The sequence below is a fragment of the Cannabis sativa genome, chromosome X, assembly GCF_029168945.1.
Source record: "Cannabis sativa cultivar Pink pepper isolate KNU-18-1 chromosome X, ASM2916894v1, whole genome shotgun sequence".
In the NCBI taxonomy this organism is placed as follows: domain Eukaryota; kingdom Viridiplantae; phylum Streptophyta; class Magnoliopsida; order Rosales; family Cannabaceae; genus Cannabis; species Cannabis sativa.
In genome coordinates, this window is record NC_083610.1 from 49,412,048 (window position 1) to 49,436,106 (window position 24,059).

The following is a 24,059-nucleotide window of genomic DNA, read 5'->3' on the forward strand; positions in this document are numbered from 1 at the left end:
TCCTAAATTTAATTAAATACTATACATTATATATAAATGTGACGTAATATATAATTAATGTAATTTTTTAACTAATAGTAATAGAGTTAATATTAGTACTATTAAATTGGGTCCCTAACACCTTAAAACATCACTTTTAAATTTTCTAGTTCCTTATATAAAATATTTATAAAAATTAAAACTTATCATATTTTCTAGTTCCCACCTATCTTAGTCTGGCTCCGCCCCTGCTTACGTGGCATGTTTTCGTGCTAAGAAATTTGTATTTTCGTGTCGTGCTCAAGCCTATATTTTTCATGTCGTTTCTGGGTTCATATTTATTCGGTACTGGGTTAAAGTCCATATTTTTTCGTGTCGTATTGTACTTACCTGTGCTCATACCAATTTTGTGTCGTGCCAAAAAATCCAATCTGAATGTACATCTTTATACATAGCATAGCAAATACTATAAAATAATTTAAAAACGAAAAAAAGGCCATAAAAAATGACCAAATTTAAAACCATTAATAAGTAAACCATTTTTAAATGTAAATTCTTAATTTCATTTTCACCCCACTAATTGTTATATATATACCACATATACTGTTTTTTATTTTTTTTTTTAATTTACGGTTTGGGTTTCTAAAGTGGTTGCAGTGCTAGTTGTAATAGGGGTTTCTATACGATTTTTTAGCAATTTATGTTGCAGCGCTAGTTGTAATATGAGTTTCTATGTAAAATTCCGTAAAAATGTAAAAAAAAAAAAAAAAAAAAAAAAAAAAAAAAAAATTTAAAGTATAAAAATGAAAAAACCCCAAATATCTTTACCAATTTACTTTTATTTGTCCCCACAGTGACAGGGTTCACAAAATTTCAATATAAAAATGGTGTAATATATGGAATCTTGTAGAATCTAGATGAGAGTATACTTGTAAATTAAATAAAAGATGCTAGAAGATCGATTGTGTTGAGCAAGTTTTGACTAGTAGCTGTCATATTATGTGGATCAATTTGTTAAAGCTTTTCATCAATAACAAAGCATTTTTTTTTTTATTCTCATAAAAGAAAAACATATTTTATTATTATTATTATTATTATTATTATTTAAGAATAATAAAACATATTTGTTAAATTGTTATTAACTCTTGATCAATAGATTAGGGTTGAAAGTGTTGGAATATCCCTTTCCTTGACACGTTACTAGCTTGTGATGGGGTGGAGTTTTAGACTAAACTTATGATGAATGCAATTAAAATTAATGTAGATGCCCCTACGATATTCATCCAATTAAATCTGTACTATTTTGATCATAGTACATCCGATCCGCATTAAGTGCGGATTTCATATTATGAATCTAATCCAATCCGCATAATAGCTCAAATTCAATCCAATCCATAGAAGTGTGTATTGGATCGGTTATCAAAATATTTTTTTTCACATAATTATATTGTTATTTTATGTTTCCAATAACAAATTAAAATAAATAAAATAACAAATTCAAGGGAAGAAAAGAATTATATGTATAAAATGTTTAATTTTATTTTAAATTGTATGTAGAAAAAATATATATATGTATAAGAATGAAATATACATTTAATATAATAAGTTTTGAAATATATGTGTATTATATGTATTAGAATTTTAAATTAGTATTTTCTTTACATTAAAATTTTAATTGTATATATAATTTTTTAAATTTTTTTATAAATACGTGTGGATTAGATTGGATTGGATCGGCTACTTTTACATGTCAATCAACATCCAATTCGCACAAGTATGAATTTGAATTTTCCAATCCGTACAAGTGTGAATATTCGCACTTTACAAATTGGATTGGATCGTACGAATTGGATTGGATCGACTATTTTATGAACACCCCTAGCTAGATGCGACTATTCTTGAAAAAAGTAAGTTGTTTGGTTATGGTTTTGTGGTTCGGGATTCAAAGAGAGAGTTGTTAGTGGCTATTGCTTCTTGTTCGCAAGGGGTGGTGTATCCTTCTTTGACATAAGTGATTGGGATTAATGAGTTTCTTAGTTGGTTGAAAACCTAGAGTTATTCTAGGGTGGATAGTCTTATTATTATTCAAGCTATTCGTAATTTTTTTTATTATGCTTCTTGATTTTCCTGATATGTACTATTGCTTTAATGTGAGGTCATTTCGTTTTATAAAAATTTGTTATGACCATATTTCTTTACGCATCTTCAATAAATGCTCTGCTAACCCATGAAAATAACACTTCATTTTCTAAACCATCAACATTTGGTAAAGTACTAAATTGATATAAAGTAGTAGTAGTATAACTATATCTTTATGGAAAGCACAAAAGAGATCCTAAGGTGTGATGTATACTACACCTTTACATATATACAACACGGTACTCTTATTTACTAAAATGGACCAAAATTAGAGATATGTAGCATTTTTGCTAAATTAGAGCTTCATTGTTTGGTCATGAATAAAAGTGGTCATGACTCATGGAATGAAACGTAGTTTGTCTGGCAAAGCTTAATCATGCAATCGATAGCAAAAGAAGTTTATAAAAGAAAGAAAAGGAAATAAACTTAAGAAAATGATTTTGAGTGCCTTGTTGTGTAATCCAACCAATAAAGCTAAGCAAGATCTATAAATATAGTGCTCATACAAAAGTGGGGAAATTTTAGAAAGAAATTTTGCATGCAAATTTAATATTAATAACGTGGTCAAAGTTCATGATTGTACTAACAACAAAAAAAAAAAGATGGTAAAGACCTAGTAATGGCCTTATGGGACGAATATAACTAATAAATATGGTAAAATAATCTAAATAATGAGCATGCAATCAATTATAGCAAAAGTTTGCTTTATACAAAATGATATTATTCAATTGAATGATGTAACAAAAATCAAATCATGTTGGAAGCTACAAGAAGCCATATAAAGATACAAACTACGAAATTATGTGCTCACACATAATTATCTATACAATGAATCACAATCATCTGGAATTATTTATTCTATGATTTAGAGCAAAGTGAACTCGGATGTTCTTGGAGTCTTTAATGTTTGGCTGTTGAGTAAAACATGTTAAAGAGTTAAAAACCATTATAGAAGTAAATCATGTTGAGTGAAAAACCAACAAAATTATCTTCAATTTTGAAGTTACCAAAAGCCCAAAACAGTAAAGGAGACAATAATAAATTACCTTCTAAAAGTTGTCACATCCAACAACATAACTATCTTTAAACACAGTATTCAATCTGAAAAAACACAATGTTGTTACTATATATACCATAGTTTGCTGATCTCACTACCTAAAATAAAAAATACATCTGTGCTCTTAATTCATGGCCTAGTATTATATGTGGGTGTGTCACAGGCAACCAAGCCATAACAAGTCTATAATGTTTAGTGTATTATCACATAATCCCATTTGTTCTTCAGTATCCTTCTTGTCATTCCAGTAAACGGTCACTAGCTACAAAAGAGTTTTATCCAAAATGTGTTATAAGTTTGTGTGCTTATTATGACTACTTGACCCTTTGGTATAATAAATATTGAATAAATTAATATATTGTATTAATTGTTACGATCAAAATTTTTAATACAATGTAAATTGTATTATTAAATACATAATAAATAGTCCGTATTAACTTATATTATAATATTTACAAAAGATCCGAAATCAATTCTTATCTCCGATCCGAACCCAAACCCAAAGCTGGAGCCGGGACCCGAACCCGAACTTAGAACCGGACCCTAACCCAAACCGGGACCCAGACTCAACCCGTAGTCGCTGTTTAGATCGAGTTTATTGAAAATATATTATAACTTTACACAATATATTAATATAAATCAATACCAAACATAATATTGTATTAAATAATACCAATACAATACAATCCAACACAATAGAATACGGCGTACCAAATAATCCATTGGAGAATTAGTTTACAGTTACATAGTGAAATTTTGTAATTAACAGACAGAAATTTCCAAGTATTATGGGGTTGGAGCTTGAAAGAGCTATTAGAAAAAGAAAAGAGAAAACAAGTGCCTTTTTCTATTGTAAAGTTTAATCACAAAAGATGCGTTAAAATAAACTCAAGGGTTCAATGAATTTTATTTCATCGCTACTTTCCAAAACACTGAGTGGTCTATTATAGTCAAAAAGATAAAAAGGTAGACAAGCGAAACACGAATTCTAGTCAAAGAAAAAACAGTGATGATGGTCAATTGAAATTCTTTTATTTGTAGTATTGCTTTCAGTAGTGGCAGAAACCTTTTGGGAGCACTAATTTAAGGCGTAGGAGAAAGAAAAGTGAAACTTGCTGTGTCGTCATGCAAAGACAGTAGTGTAGAACTTATAATATGCCCATGCAAATGCAACTACTTAGTCTTTACCCAATAAGCAGAATCTATTCTTTCCACGCTGCAGCTATTTTCTTGTGTACAAGCTCCACTCCAAGCCGAGGAGACAATCTAGGTAAAGTTACCTGAAAGAGAAATTTCTACTTCATAAGAGAAGGAAACTTGAACTAAGATACAGACAATTATGTAATTATTGGAACAATTGTTGGAGACTCAAATAGTAACAAAAGTAAATAGATTTTCAAACTTGTTTGCGAGCCTATGCTGCAAAAATAAAAGTAAATAAAAACAAAAGCTGAGGAAACGTAAAGCAACTAAAGTAATGCTCCTCTGAGACATCCTAATAAGGGAAAAAGCAAAAGAAAGATGAGCACAGCAGGCAATCTTAAAGTAAATGTTGGATTGAAGTTGATCTTTGATTTGATACTCAATCATACCGGAGACCTTACAATTAGTGTAAATTATTTAATTGATAAGAATCCATCTCGACCACACTTTAATGAGAGGTCCAACTGAAACCATATACTTGCACTCATGGAAAGCAAACCAACTGAAAACAGCACTAAAAAGGTCTTTGAAATCAAGAGAAGTCTGACTGAAAAGAACTAATCTTGTCAAGAGAGGTCTTGCAAAGGGAACCTGTATCTTTCAGCAGGTATTCTTATCAGGGATTGATAAATATGCCTTGTTAGAGATGATCATTTCATATTTCCATGTAAATATTTTATGTGCCGAATGAATTTTTAACTCAAAATGAATAACTATTTTTATTTTTCACCTGCAAAGCACCAACCATATTTAACTCTGTTAAAAAGTAAAACTGGCTGGTACATCAGATGGATAATCAACTGGGTCTTAAATAGCAAAGAATATCCATGAAAAAAATATTTAACCATAAAAGTTTATGCAAGACCTGTTATTTAAGAGGAGGGTACAGGAAACTGAGATTTGCATTTAGAGCAATTGGGTATTGGATTAAGACTTCATTAGAGAAAAGGGGTATGATCCAAAACAAAGAATGTGCAGGACGATCTTAAAATTGCTAATCCCTAACAGCTGATCTGCAAAAGTAAACTATTACTTTATGTTAGAATATTAATTGTAAATATTAAGGTAAATTATATTTAGTAGTTTCCTATTTGTATTTAGTAGTTTCTCATTTAGTCACCTAATTTTGTATATAAATATACAATTCTATAGAATACAACACACAATTTTATTCACCATTCTTTACATGGTATTAGAACTAAACTTAGAATTGTGATTCGAAATTCAAAATTCAAAATTAGAAATTAGAGTTCATAAAAAAAAAACAATTAAAAAATAAGATTAGAGTTTGAGTTTGGGGTTCCTTTTTCGAAAACCCTAGTTAGAGTGCGCGTTCTTTCTCACCGTCCACATAGATGGATTGCCCAACCGCGGATCTGCAAAACCCCGAAGTCCGACACCCAGTATCACCGCGCGTGGGCCTCACGCCGCCCAACTCCGTCGCCCCGACTCCCACAGACCGGCGCATGAGGGCGCGTCTGGCTTCTGTTTTGGTGACGGTCACCGTCTGTCAAGCTCCCACCCCTTCCCCAACCTCATTGCATCGGTCTCCAGCAGTGCTTATCATTTTGTAGATTGATACTTTTGCCTTCTTCGAGTTTTGGTGTTCATTCTTTGGTGTTTACTTTCTTCCTTTCACTTTCACTTGTTTTTGCTTTCGAGATTATGGCAGAGATAAAATCAGATTCGAAATCAGTGGTTGTTTTGATGTGGTTCCCGTGATGTCTAAAATCAAGGACCATAAATTGATTGGTTCGAGTTATTTGGAATGGAGCAAGACATTTGATTGTATCTGAAGAGTATTGACAAAGATGATCACATGACTGACGATCCTCCCAAAGAAAAAGACGATTTAAGAAAAATATGGCTCCGTGAGGATGCTCGCTTGTTCCTTCAAATTCGAAATTCTATTGATAATGAGGTAATTAGTTTGATTAATCATTGTGAATTGGTTAAAGTACTAATGGATTACTTGGAGTTTTTGTATTATGGCAAAAACAACATATCTTGCATATATGATGTTTGCAAAGCCTTTTATCGTGCGGAGAAACAAAATCAGTTTCTTATGAGTTACTTTATGGCATTTAAAAAAACACATGAAAAGCTTAATGTGTTATTGCCATTTAGTCCTGATGTGAAGGTTCAACAGTGCCAACGAGAGCAGATTGCTGTTATGAGTTTTCTTGTAGGACTCTCATTTGAATTTGACTTTGCAAAGTCACAAGTTCTCTCTAGTTCTGATGTCTCTTCCTTACAAGATGTGTTTACTCGTGTTCTTCGCACAGAAACTACCTCTTCAACTCCTCTTAATAGCGCCTTGGTGAGTCGTAATAATTCTGCATCGAAAAAAAAAACTCTACTCCAAGTGGATACAAAGGAGGTAATTCACAAGGACCTAAAAATCGAACACCAAATTCTGGGAGCATCATGTGAAACTATTGTAAGAAACCAGGTCACACCAAGTTTGAGTGTAGGAAGTTACAGTTCAAAAATCGACAACAACACTTTGCTAATATTGCAAGCACTACTGATACATCTGACAAATCGGTCCTTATTTCTGCTGATGAATTTGCCAAGTTCTCAAGGTATCAGGAAACACTTAAGTCTTCATCTTCTTCTGTCACAGCCATTGCTAATTCAAGTAACTCTAATGCATGCCTTCTTTCCAAATTCTCAAAATAGGTCATTGATTTTGGTGTCACAGATCATATGATAGGTAATTCCAGTCTCTTTTCCACTTTTCAGTCTCATAGTCCCACTTCTATTGTTGCTTTAGCTGATGGATCAACATCTTCTGTTCTTGGATCTGACACTATTGTTCCTACACATATGATCACTATGTCATCAGTTTTACATTTACCTAATTTTTTCTTTAATTTGCTTTTTGTTAGTCAACTCACTCATAATCTAAATTGTTGCATCTCTTTCTTTTTTTATCATTGTTTGTTTCGGGATCTTATAACGAAGAAAATTATTGGTAAAGGACATGAATCTAGTGGCTTGTATGATCTTGACCCACTTCTCCCAACCTCTATTGTTTGTTCGAGTGTTGCTTGTGCTATTGAGGCTCATTGTTGTTTGGGTCATCCATCCCTTCCTTTGCTCAAAAACTTTGTCCCCAATATAATAAGTTGTCTTCATTAGATTGTGAGTCATGTCAATTTGTCAAACATCATTGTGTTAGTTTGAATCCTCGAGTCAATAAACATGCTAGTGTTCCTTTTGAGTTAGTTTATTTTGATGTTTGTGGTCATTCTATTTTGTCTCAACTTGGATTCAAGTATTTTGTTACTTTTGTGGATAATTATTCTCATGTAACTTGGTTATATTTAATGAAAAATCGTTCTGAGTTGTTTTCTATAATCTGTGCTTTTTGCGCTGAGATTCAAAATCAATTTAATGTATTTGTTAGTACTTTGAGAAGAGATAACGCCAAAGAGTACACATCTGTTCAATTTCAATCTTACATGACCTCTAATGACATGCTTCATGAAACTTCTTGTGTTGATACTGCACCTCAAAATGGTGTCCCAAAATGTAATTCTTGAAACTGCACGTGCTCTCTTGTTTCAAATGAAAGTTCGTAAACCTTTTTTGGCCGATGCAGTTTCCACAGCATACTTTCTTATTAATCGTATCATCTTCTGTATTTAATGGTGAAATCCCATTTAAAATTCTCTTTCTTCATAAGTCATTGTTTCCAGTTGCTCTTCGGGTATTTGGCATGTTTGTTTTGCTCGCGATATCCGTCCATTTGTCACCAAATTAGACCCTAAGCCACTAAAGTGTGTCTTTCTTAGTTATTCTCGTCTTCAAAAAGAGTATAGGTGTTATTGTCCTGATCTCAACAAATATTTTGTTTTTATTAATGTTACCTTTATAGAAAATACACCTTATTTTTCATCTTTAACTACTCCTACTCATCAGGGGGAGGATGATGATTTGTTTGTATACTCTTCACATCCTCTGCACCTGATACATTATCTGACGAGTCTCTCGTTCCTTCACCTGCCTCGGTCATAACCCCCACAATGTCTACACATCCACCACCTCAACCACTCCCTCGGCCTCCTATAGTGTACACCAAGCGCCCCCTCCTCCACCTCTTGTTTCATGTCCTGCACTTGCATCTTCGTCATCAGATCCACAAATCAAAGATGATCTTCCCATTGCACTACGGAAAGGTAAACGTCAATGTACTTTTCCTATTTCTTCTTTGTTTCTTATGATCATCTCTCCTCTTCTTGCTCTTTTATTGCTTCTCTTGATTCTATCACTATTCCTAAAATTGTTCGTGAAACAATGTCTCATCCTGGTTGGCTTGCTGCAATGATAGAAGAGATGAATGCTTTAGTTGCAAATGGTACTTGAGTCTTGGTTAATTTACCTTCAGGAAAACAGTGCAAATGGGTGTTTACGGTTAAATTCAATCAAGATGGAACAATTGTTTGCTTAAAGGCTCATCTTGTTGCTAAGGGTTATGCTCAAACCTATGGAGTGGACTATTGTGATACTTTTTCTCCTATTGCGAAACTCACATCTGTTCGATTGTTCATTTCCATAGCAACTACTCATCATTGGCCTTTGCATCAGCTTGATATTAAAAATGCTTTTTTCATGAAGATCTTGAGGAAGAAGTGTATATGGAGCAACCTCCTGGGTTTGTTGCTCAAGGGGAGTTAAGGCGAGTTTGTGGTCTGCGCAAATCTTTATATGGATTGAAACAAAGCCCTTGTGCTTGGTTTGGTAAATTTAGTTGGGCTGTTGAAAAATTTAGTTTGTTGAAAAGTAAGTCAAATCATTCTGTGTTTTATAAAAGATCAACTGCTGGTATCATTTTGTTAGTGGTGTATGTTGATGACATCATTATTACTGGAAATGATACTGAAGACATTTCATCTCATAAGTCTTTCATTCATACCTAGTTTCACACGAAAAATTTAGGAGAGCTCAAGTATTTCTTGGGTATTGAAATTACTCAGAGTAAACAAGGTATTTTTCTGTCTTAAAGGAAGTATGTACTTAATTTGTTAACTGAGACAGGAAATTGGGAGCAAAACCTTGTAATGCTCCAATGAATCCAGCTATGCATCTTACATGTGATGGAAAACCAATTGAAGATCCTGAGAAATATCGCAGATTGGTTGAAAAATTGAATTATCAAACTGTGACTCGTCCAGATATTGCATTCCCGGTTAGTGTCATTAATCAGTTCATGTCTTCTCCAACAATTCATCATTGGGCAATACTAGAATAAAGCTATGCATCTTACACGTGATGGGGAACCATTTGAAGATCCTGAGAAATATTGCAGATTGGTTGGAAAATTGAATTATCTAACTGTGACTCGTCCAGATATTGCATTCCCGGTTAGTGTCATTTGTCAGTTTATGCCTTCTCCAACAATTCATCATTGGGCAGCACTGGAGCAAATTTTATGTTACTTGAAAGGAGCACCAGAACAAGGTATAATTTACAAGGATCATGGACATACTCAGATTGAGTGTTTCTCTGATGCAGATTTGGCAGGCTCCAAGGTAGATAAACGATCCATTTCAGGAAATTATGTATTTGTTGGGGGCAATTTGATCTCTTGGAAGAGTAAAAAACAAAATGTTGTGTCTAGATCCAGTGCTGAATCAGAATATAGAGTTATGGCACAGTCTATGTGTGAGCTAATATGGATTTCTGAGCTTTTGACTGAATTTGGGTTTAAGACTTCTATTCTAGCAAAATAGTGGTGTGATAATCAAGCTGCTCTTCATATTGCCTAAAATCTCGTGTTCCACGAGCGAACTAAGCACATTGACACTGATTGTCATTTTGTTCGTGAGAAAATTCAACAAGGTTTGATCTCCACAGGATATGTGAAGACCTGAGAACAACTAGGACATATTTTTACAAAGGCTTTGAATGGGGTGCGAGTTGATTATCGTTGTAACAAGTTGTGCATAATTAACATCTATGCTCCAGCATGAGGGGAGTGTTAGAATATTAGTTGTAAAGAAATAGGGTAACTTGTATTTTAGTAGTTTCCCTTTGAGTCTCCTAGCTTTGTATATAAATATGTACTATTCTACGAAATACAATACACAATTCGATTCACTATTGTCTACAATAGAAAATCGAGAAATCAAACGCCTGACATTTTGGTTATCTACTTTAATTTATTCAATGTATATCTAGTTTCTTAATTTATAGGATTGGTATTGTTTTTTATTTATTGTATTATATACCCTAATACCTATAAATGCATTCTGTTATGTTGACAAATAAAATATATCAAAATATTAAAAACTCAAATATATCATTATGGTGTCAAACGTTTCTTATCTCTGAAAGTTCTCAATCACCCAACACCATTTTTTCCGACAATCATTCAAGAAATCTCAGGCAACACTCCAATAACACGAAGACTAGTCGCACGTCTCTGACCAGGCACACGGCAGTCGACTTTCCTTATTTCTATCAGACCTATGACTTGGCGCAGAAAAAGCTCAAGGACCCAATCACACACTTAATGTCACACTTCACGTTTCTCTGTTCTTTTTTAGGATGTCGACCAGTGAAGATACCTCTTCCAGCCCAGTGAAGCAACAACTCAGTCCCCGACAACTCCAACACTCTCTAAAGTCATGACAATGGTTCCATCCAGATAACAACTCATAAACTTGAAGGGAAAAATTACTTGCAGTGGGCTCAATTTGTCAAAATTGTCGTATGTGTCGCGACAAACTCGGCTACATTATCGTTGATCTTCCCACACCTTCTATAACTGATCCACTCTATAAGGTATGGCAGGCTGAAAATTCAATTGTACTTGCTTGGCTTATTAATTCTATGGATTCAAAAATCAGTCGCAAGTATCTGTTTTACAAAACGGCTAAAGAAGTGTGGAATGTTGCTCGAAAAATGTATTCTGACATTGGGAATGCATCACAAATATTTGAGATTCAAACAAAACTCATTGAAATCAAACAGGGTAATAGTACTGTCACTCAATATTTCTTAGACTTACAAGATTTGTAGCAAGAACTCTTGTAGCAAGAACTCGATTTGTATCTCGAGACAATGCCTCTTTGTCCTAGTTGTAGTATTATACACCGAAAACAGTTGGAAAAAGAACGTGTTTTCAAATTTCTTACTGGGTTAAATAATAATCTTGATGAAGTACGTGGACATTTGGTTGGTCGCTTACCATTTCTTGACACCGAGGAAGCCTTCTTTGAAGTTCGTCGTGAAGAATCTCGTCGCCGACGCCGTGTTATGCTCACTAATTCAGAGGCTAAAAATTCTCAAATGTCTGAAAGTCAGCCCTCGCTTCCAATAAGTACAAACATCCATCGAATAATAAGCCTCATCTTGACCCTCGGCTAAATTGGAAGGGTAAAAATCCACGGTGTGATCACTATCAGCATCAAGGACATTCTCGCTCTACTTGTTGGGAAATACATGGAAAACCAGTCATCTAGACTCCTCGACGTCCTAATGATTGCAAGGCATATCAAGCTCGGGACACAAATAACCCTAAAATTCTACCACTTAATGCATCATCTCAATTCAACAAGGAACAACTTCACCATTTACATGCTCTTTTGAATCAATCATCCCGAAAATCTTTATCTAGTTTGGGATCACATAGTGCATCTTGCTCAGTTGTACACTCTAGTAATTTTTCTTCTACCCAAAAAGACTCTCAAACATTATGGATTATTGATCCAGGTGCTTTTGATCATATGACAAGCTTATATTTTGTGTGAATCATAATACTCCGTCTCCTAAGCGTTCTAGTGTCAGAATAGCAAATAGCACGCTTTCCCCTATTGCAGGAATTGGTACCATTAAATTGTCCAATGATTCTCAAATCAGCCCTTCATGTGGCCATTATTTCTTTGAAAATCGTCAATAAATAATACAACAACCTAGTTTCCCTTATTCGACTTCTAATTTATCTAATAATCTCTTCCTATTTTAAATTCTGTTTCTATTGATAAACTTATGTTATGGCATTTTTTACTTGGACATCCAAATTTTTTATATTTAAAACATTTGTTTCCATCGTTATTTGTCAATCATACATTTGATTCATTACAATGTGATATAGGTCAATTAGCTAAGCATACACGGGCTATTTTTCCTCCAAAATGGTATACACCAACCAACCCTTTCTCTTTAGACCACAGTGACCTATGGAGACCTTCAAAGGTAACCACCTCTCATGTATCCCTGATTTGCTGGTTCATTGCATTTATTGATGATCACACACGTCTTACTTGGGTCTATCTACTCAAACACAAATCTGATATCATGTGTTTCAAACCTTTCATGTCATGATTTAGACACAATTTCAGACGTCTATTCGTGTGCTAAAAATCAATAATGGCACCAAATATTTTATTAGGACCCTACCTGTCTCAAAAATGTATCATTCACCAGAGTTCATGTGTTGATACTCCCCAACAAAATGCTACTTTTGAATGCAAGAATATCACACCACAATTTTGTTGGAAAAAAAGTCTTAAACCCGAATTCAGTCAAAAGCTAATAAATTCATATTACCTCATACACAGACTGTGTCATAGCTCTATATTCTGATTCAGCACTGGATCTAGACACAACATTTTGATTCTTACTCTTTTAAGAGATCAGATTGCTCCCAACAAATACACAATATCCTAAAGTGGATCGTCTATCTACCTTGGAGCCTGCCCAATCTACATCAGAGAAACACTCAATCTAGGTATGTCCATGATTCTTGTAAACTATACCTCGTCTTGGTGCTCCTTTTAAGTAACATAAAATTTGCTCTAGTGTTGCCCAATGATGAATTGTTGGAAAAGACATAAATTGACTAATGACACTAACTGGGATGCAATATCTGGACGAGTCACAGGTAAATAATTCCACTTTCAAACCAATCTACGATATTTTTCAAGATCTTCAAATGGTTTCCCATCACGTGTAAGATGCACAGCTGGATTTATTGGAGCATTACAAGGTTGTGCTCCCAATTTTCCTGTCTCAGTTAACAAATCAAGTACATACTTCTTTTGAGACAGAAAAATACATTATTTACTACAAGTAACTTCAATACCCTAGAAATCCTTGAGCTCCCCTAAATCCTTCATGTGAAATTGGGTATGAATGAAAGACTTAAGGAATGAGATGCCTTGAGTATCATTGCCAGTAATAACGATGTCATCAACATATACACTTCTTCCTCAAGATCTCCATGAAGCAAAGCATTTTTAATGTCAAGTTGATGCAAAAACCAATGATGAGTAGCTGCCATGGAAATGAACAGTTGAACAAATGTGAGTTTAGCAACAGGAGAAAAAGTATTACAATAATCCACGCCATAGGTTTGAGCATAACCCTTGGCAACAAGATAGGCTTTTAAGTGAGCAATTGTTCCATCTTGATTGAATTTAACCTTAAACACCCATTTGCACCCTATGGTCCGTTTTCCTGAAAGTAAATTAACCAAGTTCCAAGTACCATTGGCAACTAAAGCATTCCTCTCTTGTATCATTGCAGGAAGCTAACCAACGGTGCGTTCCGATGTGTGAAGTGGGAGAGAAGGGATTTCATAATTGGGGTTTTGAATAAGACGACCCTTGCATTTTTCATTTTTTTTCTTTTTCATAGCTAAAAAAGAAAGTAATAAGAATGAGAGGTGTTAACCTTTTCATCATCCTGGCGTTGAGCTATTTTTCCGCAGGACCTCCCCTACAGTATCGTCACCCAGTAGAGTTCAACCACCAAGTTCGATGAGACATTGCATCACGAACAGTTTTAGGATTAGTGATAGAATCAAGAAAAACAATATAAGAGCAAGAAGAAGAGCAGAGATGATTATAAGAAACAAAAAAAAATAATAGGAAAAGTATATACATTTACGTAGTGCAATAGGAAGATCATCTTTGAGTTCTGGATCTGATGACGAATATGCAGGTGTAGGACATGAAACAAGAGGTGGAGGATGGGGACGCTTAGTGTACACTATAGGAGGCCGAGGGAGTGGTATAGGTGGTGGAGGTGTAAGCGTTGTGGGAGGTATGACCGAGGCAGGTGAAGGAACTAGAAACTCGTCAGAACATGTATTAGGCACAGAGGATATGATAGAATATACCAACAAATAATCATCCTTCCCCTGACGAGTAGAAGTAGTTGAAAATGAAAAATAAAGTGTATTTGCCACAAAAGTAATATTAATAGAAATAAGATATTTGTTGAGATCAGGACAATAACACTCATACCCTTTCTGAAGATGAGAATAACTAAAAAAGACACACTTTAATGCCTTAGGGTCTAATTTGGTGACATGTAGACAAACATCGCAAGCAAAACAAACACTGCCAAATACCCGAAGAGCAACTAGAAACAATGACTTACGAGGAAAAAGAATTTTAAATGGAATTTCACCATTAAGTACAGAGGATGGCATGCGATTAATAAGAAAGCATGATGTGGAAACTGTATCGACCCAAAAAGGTTTAGAAACTTTCATTTGAAACAGGAGGGCACGTGCAATTTCAGGAAAATGTTTGTTTTTACGTTCTGCTACACCACTTTGAGGTGCAATATCAATACAAGTTTCATGAAGCATGTCATTAGAGGTCATGTAAGATTGAAATTGAGCAGATGTGTACTATTTGACATTATCACTTCTCAAAGTACGAACAGACACTAGGGGTGTTCGCGGTGCGGGTGATGCGATTTTTGACCATTTTTTCAAACCAACTCGCACATGCGATTTTTCCCATTTCCCAAACTGCACCCGCACCGCAAAACTAAAAAACCGCAAAAATGGTGCGGTGCGGTTTTTACGGTTTCTGTGGTTTGAACTATCACCAAATAATTAAACTATCACAAATATAACAAAGTTTGAGCAACACTTGTCAAAAATACCATAAGACTTGAAAATAAATATAAAAAAAATCAACAATACATTAATTAGCGGGTTTTGGGTTGGACATTCACATATTGGACCTAAATAAATATAAAAATTGGTATTTTTATAATGTGCAGTGCGGTGCGATTTGAACTGCATATTTTTTTTTTTTTTTATAAATCAGAGAATTGTATTGCACAAACCAATCTTTACATCCTACTAGCACCCTATAGACAGGGCCTGAGGAAATCTATACAAAGTCAATTGCCTCTTTCTATACTTTTTTTTTACATTTATAAAGCATAAAACCAATCTTTATCTACAATCTTGATTTTCTTTGGCAAAAACATAGCAATCCGAAACTTTAAACTCCACTTAATATCCTCGATCAGCCTGGTGGAATTTAAATGATTCTCTTGCCAAATAACTCCAAATGTTATAAACCAGTGCAGCAGTTGCTACAGCATAAACTTGCTTCCTGAATTTGGTCATTTTTCCCTTGCCAATCCATCTCACCAATTGAGGAAGACTGCTGGTTCTTGCATTCCAATCCAACCATCTCTTAATCTCCATCAGGCAGTAATCAGCAACACTACATTCAAAGAATAAAGGCTGCCCATTTTCATTTTGAACATTACAAAGGCTGCACCTTTCATCTTGTATACCATATTTAACCAATCTATCATTGATTTTTAATGTATTGAGCATTGCCAACCATAGTATTACACTATGCTTTGGAGTATTCAACCTGGCCCACACTTCATGACTCCAGACTAACCTGATTCGAGGAGGAGTAAGCAGCTTGTATCCAGCTGGAATGGTGTATTAACAATTCAAAATCGCAAACCGTACCGCACCGCGCGGTTTAGGAAAAAAATCGCAACCGTACTGTAAAAAATTTCAAACCGCATTTTAACAGCGGTGCGGGCGGTTTGAGCAATTTGGTGAACACCCCTAACAGACACATTAAATAAATTTTAAATCTCAGCACAAAAAGCACAGATTATAGAAAACTTAGAGCGATTTTTCATCAAATATAACCAAGTTACACGAGAATAATCATATACAAAAATAACAAAACACCTGAATCTAGGCTGAGAACAAAATAGGAGGACCTTAAACATCAAAATGAACTAGCTCACAAGGAACACTAGCACGTTTATTGACTCTAGGACTCAAACTAACATGATGATGTTTGGCAAACTGACATGACTCACAATCCAATAAAGACAACTTACTATACTGGGGACAAACTTTCTTGAGCAAAGGAAGGGATTGATGACCCAAACGGCAATGAGCCTCAAAAGCAAAAGCAATACTCGGACAAGCAATAGAAATTAGTTTGTGTTTGGTAGCTAAGTAAGATTTTGGTTTAAAAATACCTCTTTGAGACCTTGTGGTCATCGGGTGGGTGCGAATGATGGGCTGGGGTTCAGGAGCAGTATTCAAGGAAGGCTGTATGGATGTGGGATCAGTGTTTGTGTCTGCAATATGGGAAGAATTTGATTCGGTTATGGACAGAGAGGAGTCACGAGTGTTTGGTGAGGAAGTATCAGGTTGTGGTGAAGTGACAAGGTCTGGAATATGTGTATGAGTAGCAGTAGGTAAAGGAGAGTCATTGTTAGAGACAACCTGTTGTGGATAAAACTGAGTTGAGGGCATAGTTGTTGATGATGGTTGTTCTGTAGAGTGGGAGTAGGGAAAATAAATTGTTGCTCATTGAATGTGACATCCCTGGCAATGTATCTTTTACCATGCACACTTTCACAGATATATCCTTTGTGATTGGGAGAATAGCCAATGAACCTGCATGGTTCAGATCTAAAACTTAGTTTGTGAGGGTGATATGGCCGAAGATGTGGATAGCAGATGCTGCCAAATATTTTTAAAGACTTGTAATCAGACAGTTTATTTTATTGAATAAACTGTTGTTGTCAAGAATTTTGGTAGGCAATCTGTTAATTGTGTACACTCCACACTGAAAGGCATGCCCCAGTATGACATATCAAGATTGGCTTCTGCTAATAGGGTAAGACCTGTTTCTGTGATATGTCGATGTTTCCTCTCTGCACGACCATTTTGCTCATGTGAATGTGGGCAATGATGTTGAAATGTAATGCCTGGTCCCTGCAAAAAATTAGCAAACACTCTATATTCTCCTCCCCTATCAGATTGAACCGATTTAATAGGTAAAGAAAATTGTTTTTCAACAAGTGTTTTAAAAGTGGTGAATACATCATATGCCTGAGATCTAAGAGTAAGAGGAAAGATCCATGTGAATCTACTATAATCATCTATGAAATGTATGTAATACCTAAAACCATCTATAGAGGGTGTGTGTGAGGGTCCCCACACATCAGTGTGAAGGAGTTCTAATGGCTGTGTTGCCCTGCTATTTGACAAGGGAAAAGGTAATTTATGACTTTTGCCATTTTGACAAGCATCACGGAATTTTAATTCTTTTAATGAGTTAGGTAATGATAGATGAGATAGAATTTGTTTTAAGGTATTTGGTCCATGGTGACCAAGTTTTCTATGCCACAGATTGATATCATAACCAGCAGTAGATATCAATACTTGACATTGAAAATTTGAAGCTGTTGAATCTTTATTAATAGAGTGATTTGTACAATTGATAGGTGAACTAATGTTCACAGAATTTGAAGTACAATCATTGTTACATGAATGAAAGACACTGCGGGAAGAATTGTCTATTGAACTATTTAATTTTGAAACTGTGGATGGCATTGTAGGGTGGCTTGAGAAAACTTGGAGGAGTTCTCATCAAGAACATATAGGCCACTTTTAAGTTTCCCTCGAACTAAGACCTTCCCCGTGTCCTTGTCCTTCACAAAGCAACAATGTTTGTGAAATTCTAAGAAAATATTATTGTCATGAGTGAGTTTAGATACACTAATTAAATTTTTTGTGATAGTAGGAACACTTAAAATAGAATTTAATTTCAGTGGAGGGGAAGAATTAGAGTGAATGCATTTTTTGCCAATATGTGAAATTAGAAGTTGCTTACCATCTCCAACAGCCAAGGTCTCTGAACCGTGATATGGAGTGGCACTGTCGAGATGTTCCATGCCAAGAGCAACATGATTGGTAGCCCCAGTATCAACATACCATCTCATGTCATCACCAAAATCCGGTACTGTAGTAGTTGAATAAACTTGAGAATCACTTGCTTCAGATGCCTCTTGTTCAGCAAGGTAAGCCTTAGGAGATTGTGAGTTGTTCTTTGGAGTGACAATTTTTGTCAAACCTATAGTGACAAACAGAGGCAGTATGTCCTACTTTAAGGCAGACTTGACAGATGGGTCTTGAATTGGAATTGGGATATCTTGGGGGAAAATTGTTGGAATTTCTTGCTGCCTCGTTGAATCAATTTTGTTGATAGTAGGGTCTGAAATTTCCGTTTCCGTTACTGCTGTTGTTGAAGCCGGTTCTTGAATTTCAAACAGCAAGATTTGCGGCCATTTTGTTGGTAATGTCTAAGACAACATGATGTCTTTCTAAACGACATTCATGGGCCATCAATAGGGCTTGAATTTCCTCAAGGCTTTTAGATTCATTGTTGGAGGTAATACCAGAAACTACAGAGTCATACTCAGGTCCAAGACCATTGAGAAGTTGCAGCTCAATGTCTTGATCATTGATGATGCACCCAGCTATAGCAAGATTGTCACAAATGGATTTTATTTTATCAACATAATCTGATATAGACATATTACCTTTCTAAATATTTGTCAATTGGCTTTTCAACTGCAGCAATCGGGCCTTTGATTGGCCTGAGAATTTTTGTTCAAGGGACTTCCAGACTTCGAAGGATGTAGAGTAAGCGGCAACAGATCCAAGAATACCTTCACTCATTGAGGATCTTAGCCATGACAACAAGAGTTGGTCACGTTTCTTCCATTGATTGAAACCAGGATTTATTTCTCTAGTGATTAGAGTAGTCGGTGGACGAACATTACTGAACAAGATCTCATCAAGCTCATGTCCAATAACTGTTGGCACAACTTGTGATTTCCAGGCCAGGTAATTTGTTCGATCAAGTTTGATGGTTAGAGATGATGTAAGGGAATTCGAAAATGGATTCCAGGATGAGTTTGTGGTTGCCGGTGTAGCAGAGCTTGCCGGAGTTGAGTTGTTGTTGTCGGACATAGCAGAACCATGACCTTGTGTTGGATTGGATGAAGCAGTTTCCATGGACGTGAGTCACGAGCTCTAATACCATGAAAATGTTCTTGAACAGTTAGTTTAGGAAACAGGACTGTGAAGAAAGAAAAGCTTGATCGATGAATATGATCAAGTGAGCTGATATTTATATATATGAGAGTTTGTTACAACCTTGAACAGAGAATAAAAACCAACAACTGAAAGATAGCAAAGCCTAACAACTAACTGATTTTTACAAAAGGAGAAACAAAACAATGAATAGCAAATAACTGAAATAACAGTTAACTGTAACTAACTGTCAGAGGTCAAACTAAGTCATCCAATACAAAGTTTCCAAGCTTTTCGAGACAGCTTGATATCTCCCCGAAGAGTTTAACTCTTCTCAACTTTACAAACTATCATACCCTAATAAAAGGGGCTGTTGAGGTATTTATAGGCTCAGTCACCCAACTAGATTCTAATACAAATAATTCCCTCTCCAACAACTAATACAACTCGGCCAATTAGAAATAACACATGTGAAAGCTAGTATCTCCCCGAAGAGTTTAACTCTTCTCAATTTTACAAACTATCAACACCCGAATAAATGGGGCTGCTGGGGTATTTATAGGCTCAGTCACCCAATTAGATTCTAATACAAATAATTCCCTCACCAATAACTAATACAACTCGGCCAATTAGAAATAACACATAACACATGTAAAAGCTAGGCTTACTATAATCAGACATTTGTGCACTCCAGTAGGTAATTGTAATTGGTGGTCTAATAGGTAATCAAGAGCTAGGCCTCTCTTTTTCAGTTGTTACAAATTCTTCTAAAAACAATGTCTAACATTCTCCCTGCCTTCTCCCATGTTTTATTAAAGTTAACAGAATAGAAAAGCAAACATAACCATTTAAACACTCTCAGCTTCCCCATTGGCACATACCTAATCAAATTCTTTCCCAACTTAATCAAGGTTTTGGCTGTACTTCATTCATCATTCTTTATTTTATTTTCTCTTTTCGGGATAAAAAGCAAGCTTTTACCCAATGTCAAAAATTTGCATCTGTGGAAAAATTTAACTTTGTTTTGAGCACTCTAACTCTTATATTTGGTCAAATTGGTAACCAGAGCAGCTACTTGATCCAAATATGAACTGGGAGTGTGTGTGGATGGTAGTCCAATTGGTATAGGAGAGATCAACATCGATTGGGAAAGCTTATTTATCTTTTTCATGTCCCAAATATTGATTTTATGGTTGGCGTAGCAAGTCTGTCTATGCATTCACCATGTAAATGCATATGAAATTGCTACCCTATTTTAAAATACTTCAAAGAGACTGTAGGGAAAGGAGCACTCTTTCAGTAAGTTGGAGGAGCAAGAAATAGTTAGTATTAGCCAAAAGCAGTGTTGAAGGAAAGGTTAGAGCAGTTTCTCAAGGAATTTGAGAGCCGGTATGGCTAACAGTTTACTATTTTCACATATGTTCCTGCAAAAGGTCTTCAAATATTTATTATGTGAGTACTCAAGCATGTCTGTGGAACAGAAAGGCAGAAAGCTCAGTATTAGACTTAGACGTTAGTCCAATATTAGATATATATATATATATATATATATATGTGCATTTGATGATAACTAACCAACACTTGTCCTGTTGAAGAGCATCTAAACATCTCTTCACTGGTTAGATTTATCTAGAAATGAGCTATATTTGAATTCCTCAAAGCTCAAGGTTACATCCCTCCAAAAGTTTAAAATGTCCTAACACTATATTGGTCATTTTATAGGCACTAACCTATACAATTCTTAAATTCTTAAACAAAAGAAAAAGAGATTATTTTGCTTCCATTCTCCCTAAAACATTCCAGGTTGTAAAACTTGTTTTTATGAGTCATACTGTTTCTGTTTCTAAATTACTTTTAAGGGAAACTTGAGGAATATATAGACACACACACACACAGACTACAATGAACCCAATTGAAACTTTCCAACACTAAAAAAGGAAAAAAAGCCAAATCCCCAAAAAAACATAAATCTCAAAATGAATAAACTAACCTCCGTTCCATCAGGGAGAAGTTTAGCTAACACGGGTATCTCATACTGGTAAGCTTTCTCCCACTCAGGATTACTGGTAATATCCCTTATCTGATCAAACATCCAAAAACACTCAATTTCAAGTTAATTAGACAAAAGGATTATAACCCAGAAAGGATGGATAGGAATGGTACCTGCAAATCGATGTCGTTGAGAGAATCTGGACCAGACAATAAGAAGGCAGCCTGAAGTTTTTCTTTGAGACCGTCGCACAAACAGCACCCGGGCTTTGAGTAAAGGACGAGCTTTCGAGGAGGGGGAGGAGAAGAAGAAGAGGAAGAGGAATACGAAAGAGCCGAAGGAGTAGAGACCCACTTAGCTCTACATCTTGTCATGAGCATAGAAGAGGTGGGCCTTCCCACAGCCACCGCAAATGCAATCGCCATTTCTTCCTAGTTCCAACTCCCACTCCGCTCAGGTCCTGAGCTCTACTTTTCAGTCAGAAAATTTATCAAAAGCAGCTAGTAGTAGTAGGAGTGGTTTCTAACGGTCGTTTTAGAGATAACTACCCTACCAACCGAAAACAATTCTAAACCAATTTGTGTGTTAAATAACAAACATTTTGGTCAGTTATAATTGGAAAATTTACAGCTTAAATACTTATTTTGTTTAATTTGTTGCTATTAAATATCCTAAAATTTAAAAATAATAGCAAAAGTACCTAAATCTTCAATTTCTATTATTTCCTTTAGTACCTATTTTAACGTTATACCACATGTCAATTTCCAATTGATATATTATTATTAAAAATTATTAAAATAATTTTAAAATGAAAAATAAATAAAATAAAATATGTTTTTTCTTTCTTCTCTCTCTTCTCCATCTCTTCAATTTTCTCTTTCTCGACTTTCCTCTCGCTTTACTTCTGACCAGCCGGCCCCAGGGCTCTCTCAGGCCATCGACAACCCAAACGGAGGCCACTTCCAGCTTTTCTGACTCCCAAATGTCACAGCCTCGAGTCTCACCCTCTCGATCACCTCACGCAGCGTCCATGAGATTCACCCGTCGATTAGATAATGATATGAATGATAGTTTAGTTGATAATCCATTGGCATTTGCGGGTGGTGATGACCCACCTCTTTAGTTATTTCTTCCATCCAAGCCTTCTGATTCCTCATTGCAGCCCGATTTTAGAGATCATCCAGATGTGTCAAATAGCATCGGCGAGGAGGATTGGATATCTCTTAGGCTTGGAGACGGTCCCAATGGAAATAATGGTGAATTGGCAACTCAAAGTGGACTCAATCCAAAGCAACAAGTACCATCTAAGGACGGTCCCGTGAATTCTTTGACTGGCCATGGTTCGTACTTTCCTCCCTCTGAAAAACTAGATTTTGGCTTTTTTTAAGATCATATGATTTATATCATGGTTATTTATTTTGGAATGGATACTCCATTTTCTTAAGTAAAAATCTTCTAAAAAAGAAATCACTCAATTACTGTTCAAATTCCAAAAACTTTAATCTTTTTATGAAAATTCTAAAAAATTACCTCATCTCGGATCTATGAGGTTCTATAAATAGGAAAAATATGTATGGCGGATATGATCAAAAACATTAAGGGTTGCTATTTTAATATTGTCATTTTTACTTCCACATTTTCTTTTTAAAATTACCCCTTTTGGTTTTGAAATTATTAGAGCTTAGTTTTTCACCTTATGCAGCTTCTTTGCTTCTTGGTATGAATGATGCGGTAGATCTTACAAGGCAAGTAGACAAAGATCAGATAGTCCCTTCTTGTTTCCGCGCCAGAAGAGATCTGTGAGGCCGAGAGTATACCTTTCTATTGACTTAGACTCTGAATAGAGTGGATCCTTGCTTTAATTAAAGGAGAATGTTATCCCATGGACGCCAGGTGAGGTGATCGAGAGGGTGAGGCTCGGGGCTGGGACATTTGGGAGTCGGAAAAAATGGAAGTGGCCTCCGTTTGGGTTGTCGGTGGCCTGAGAGAGCCCTGGGCTAGTCAGAAGTTGGGCGAGAGGGAAGTCGAGAAGGAGAAAATTGAAGAGACGGACAAGAGAGAGAAGAAAGAAAAAATATTTTATTTTATTTATTTTTCATTTTAAAATTATTTTAATAATTTTTAATAATAATATACCAATTGAAAATCAACATGTGGCATTCTTGGAGGACTTAACAGAACTGTTAAAATAGGTACTAACGGAAATAATAGAAATTGAGGATTTGAGTACTTTTGCCGCTATTTTTAGATTTTAGGTATTTATAGTAACAAATTGAACAAAATAGGTATTTATGCTGCAAATAACCGTTATAATTACAAAGAGTCTCCAAAAAGGACTTTGTATTTAATTAATTAAACAAATTAACCATGATCACTCAATGACTCATGAAAGTGATTGACATCTTCAATCAAATTTATGTATGTGGCTTCTCAAAACGCATGCAACTCTTTTTTTATGAATAGAACCCGAAAAAGGGGGAAAGCTCTCTATTCCTAGTTATATATCTTGTAGCTAGATCTTTTGGAACCACTAAAAATCTTAGTAGAATGAGATTCCAAACTTA

At 35.3% G+C, this 24,059-nt stretch overlaps 1 protein-coding gene across 3 annotated transcripts; it reads right to left on the minus strand.

Moving 5' to 3' along the window:
• Window positions 1–3,816: 3,816 nt before the first annotated feature.
• On the minus strand, window positions 3,817–22,098 carry LOC115697118 (uncharacterized). 3 transcript variants are annotated; one of them, XM_030624027.2, is made up of 4 exons: window positions 21,669–22,066; window positions 21,496–21,585; window positions 14,063–14,107; window positions 9,080–13,663 (listed from the first exon to the last, which is right to left on the minus strand). In XM_030624027.2, the coding sequence occupies exons 1-4, from the start codon at window positions 21,918–21,920 to the stop codon at window positions 13,580–13,582; spliced, it is 471 nt and encodes a 156-aa protein (XP_030479887.1). In that variant the 5' UTR covers window positions 21,921–22,066; the 3' UTR covers window positions 9,080–13,579. The 3 variants fall into 3 exon arrangements, with proteins under 3 accessions (XP_030479896.1, XP_060963041.1, XP_030479887.1); XM_030624036.2 differs by lacking the exons at window positions 9,080–13,663; window positions 14,063–14,107 and adding an exon at window positions 3,817–4,455 and having other exon boundaries at window positions 21,669–22,098; XM_061107058.1 differs by lacking the exons at window positions 9,080–13,663; window positions 14,063–14,107 and adding an exon at window positions 5,193–5,391 and having other exon boundaries at window positions 21,669–22,061.
• Window positions 22,099–24,059: the final 1,961 nt, after the last annotated feature.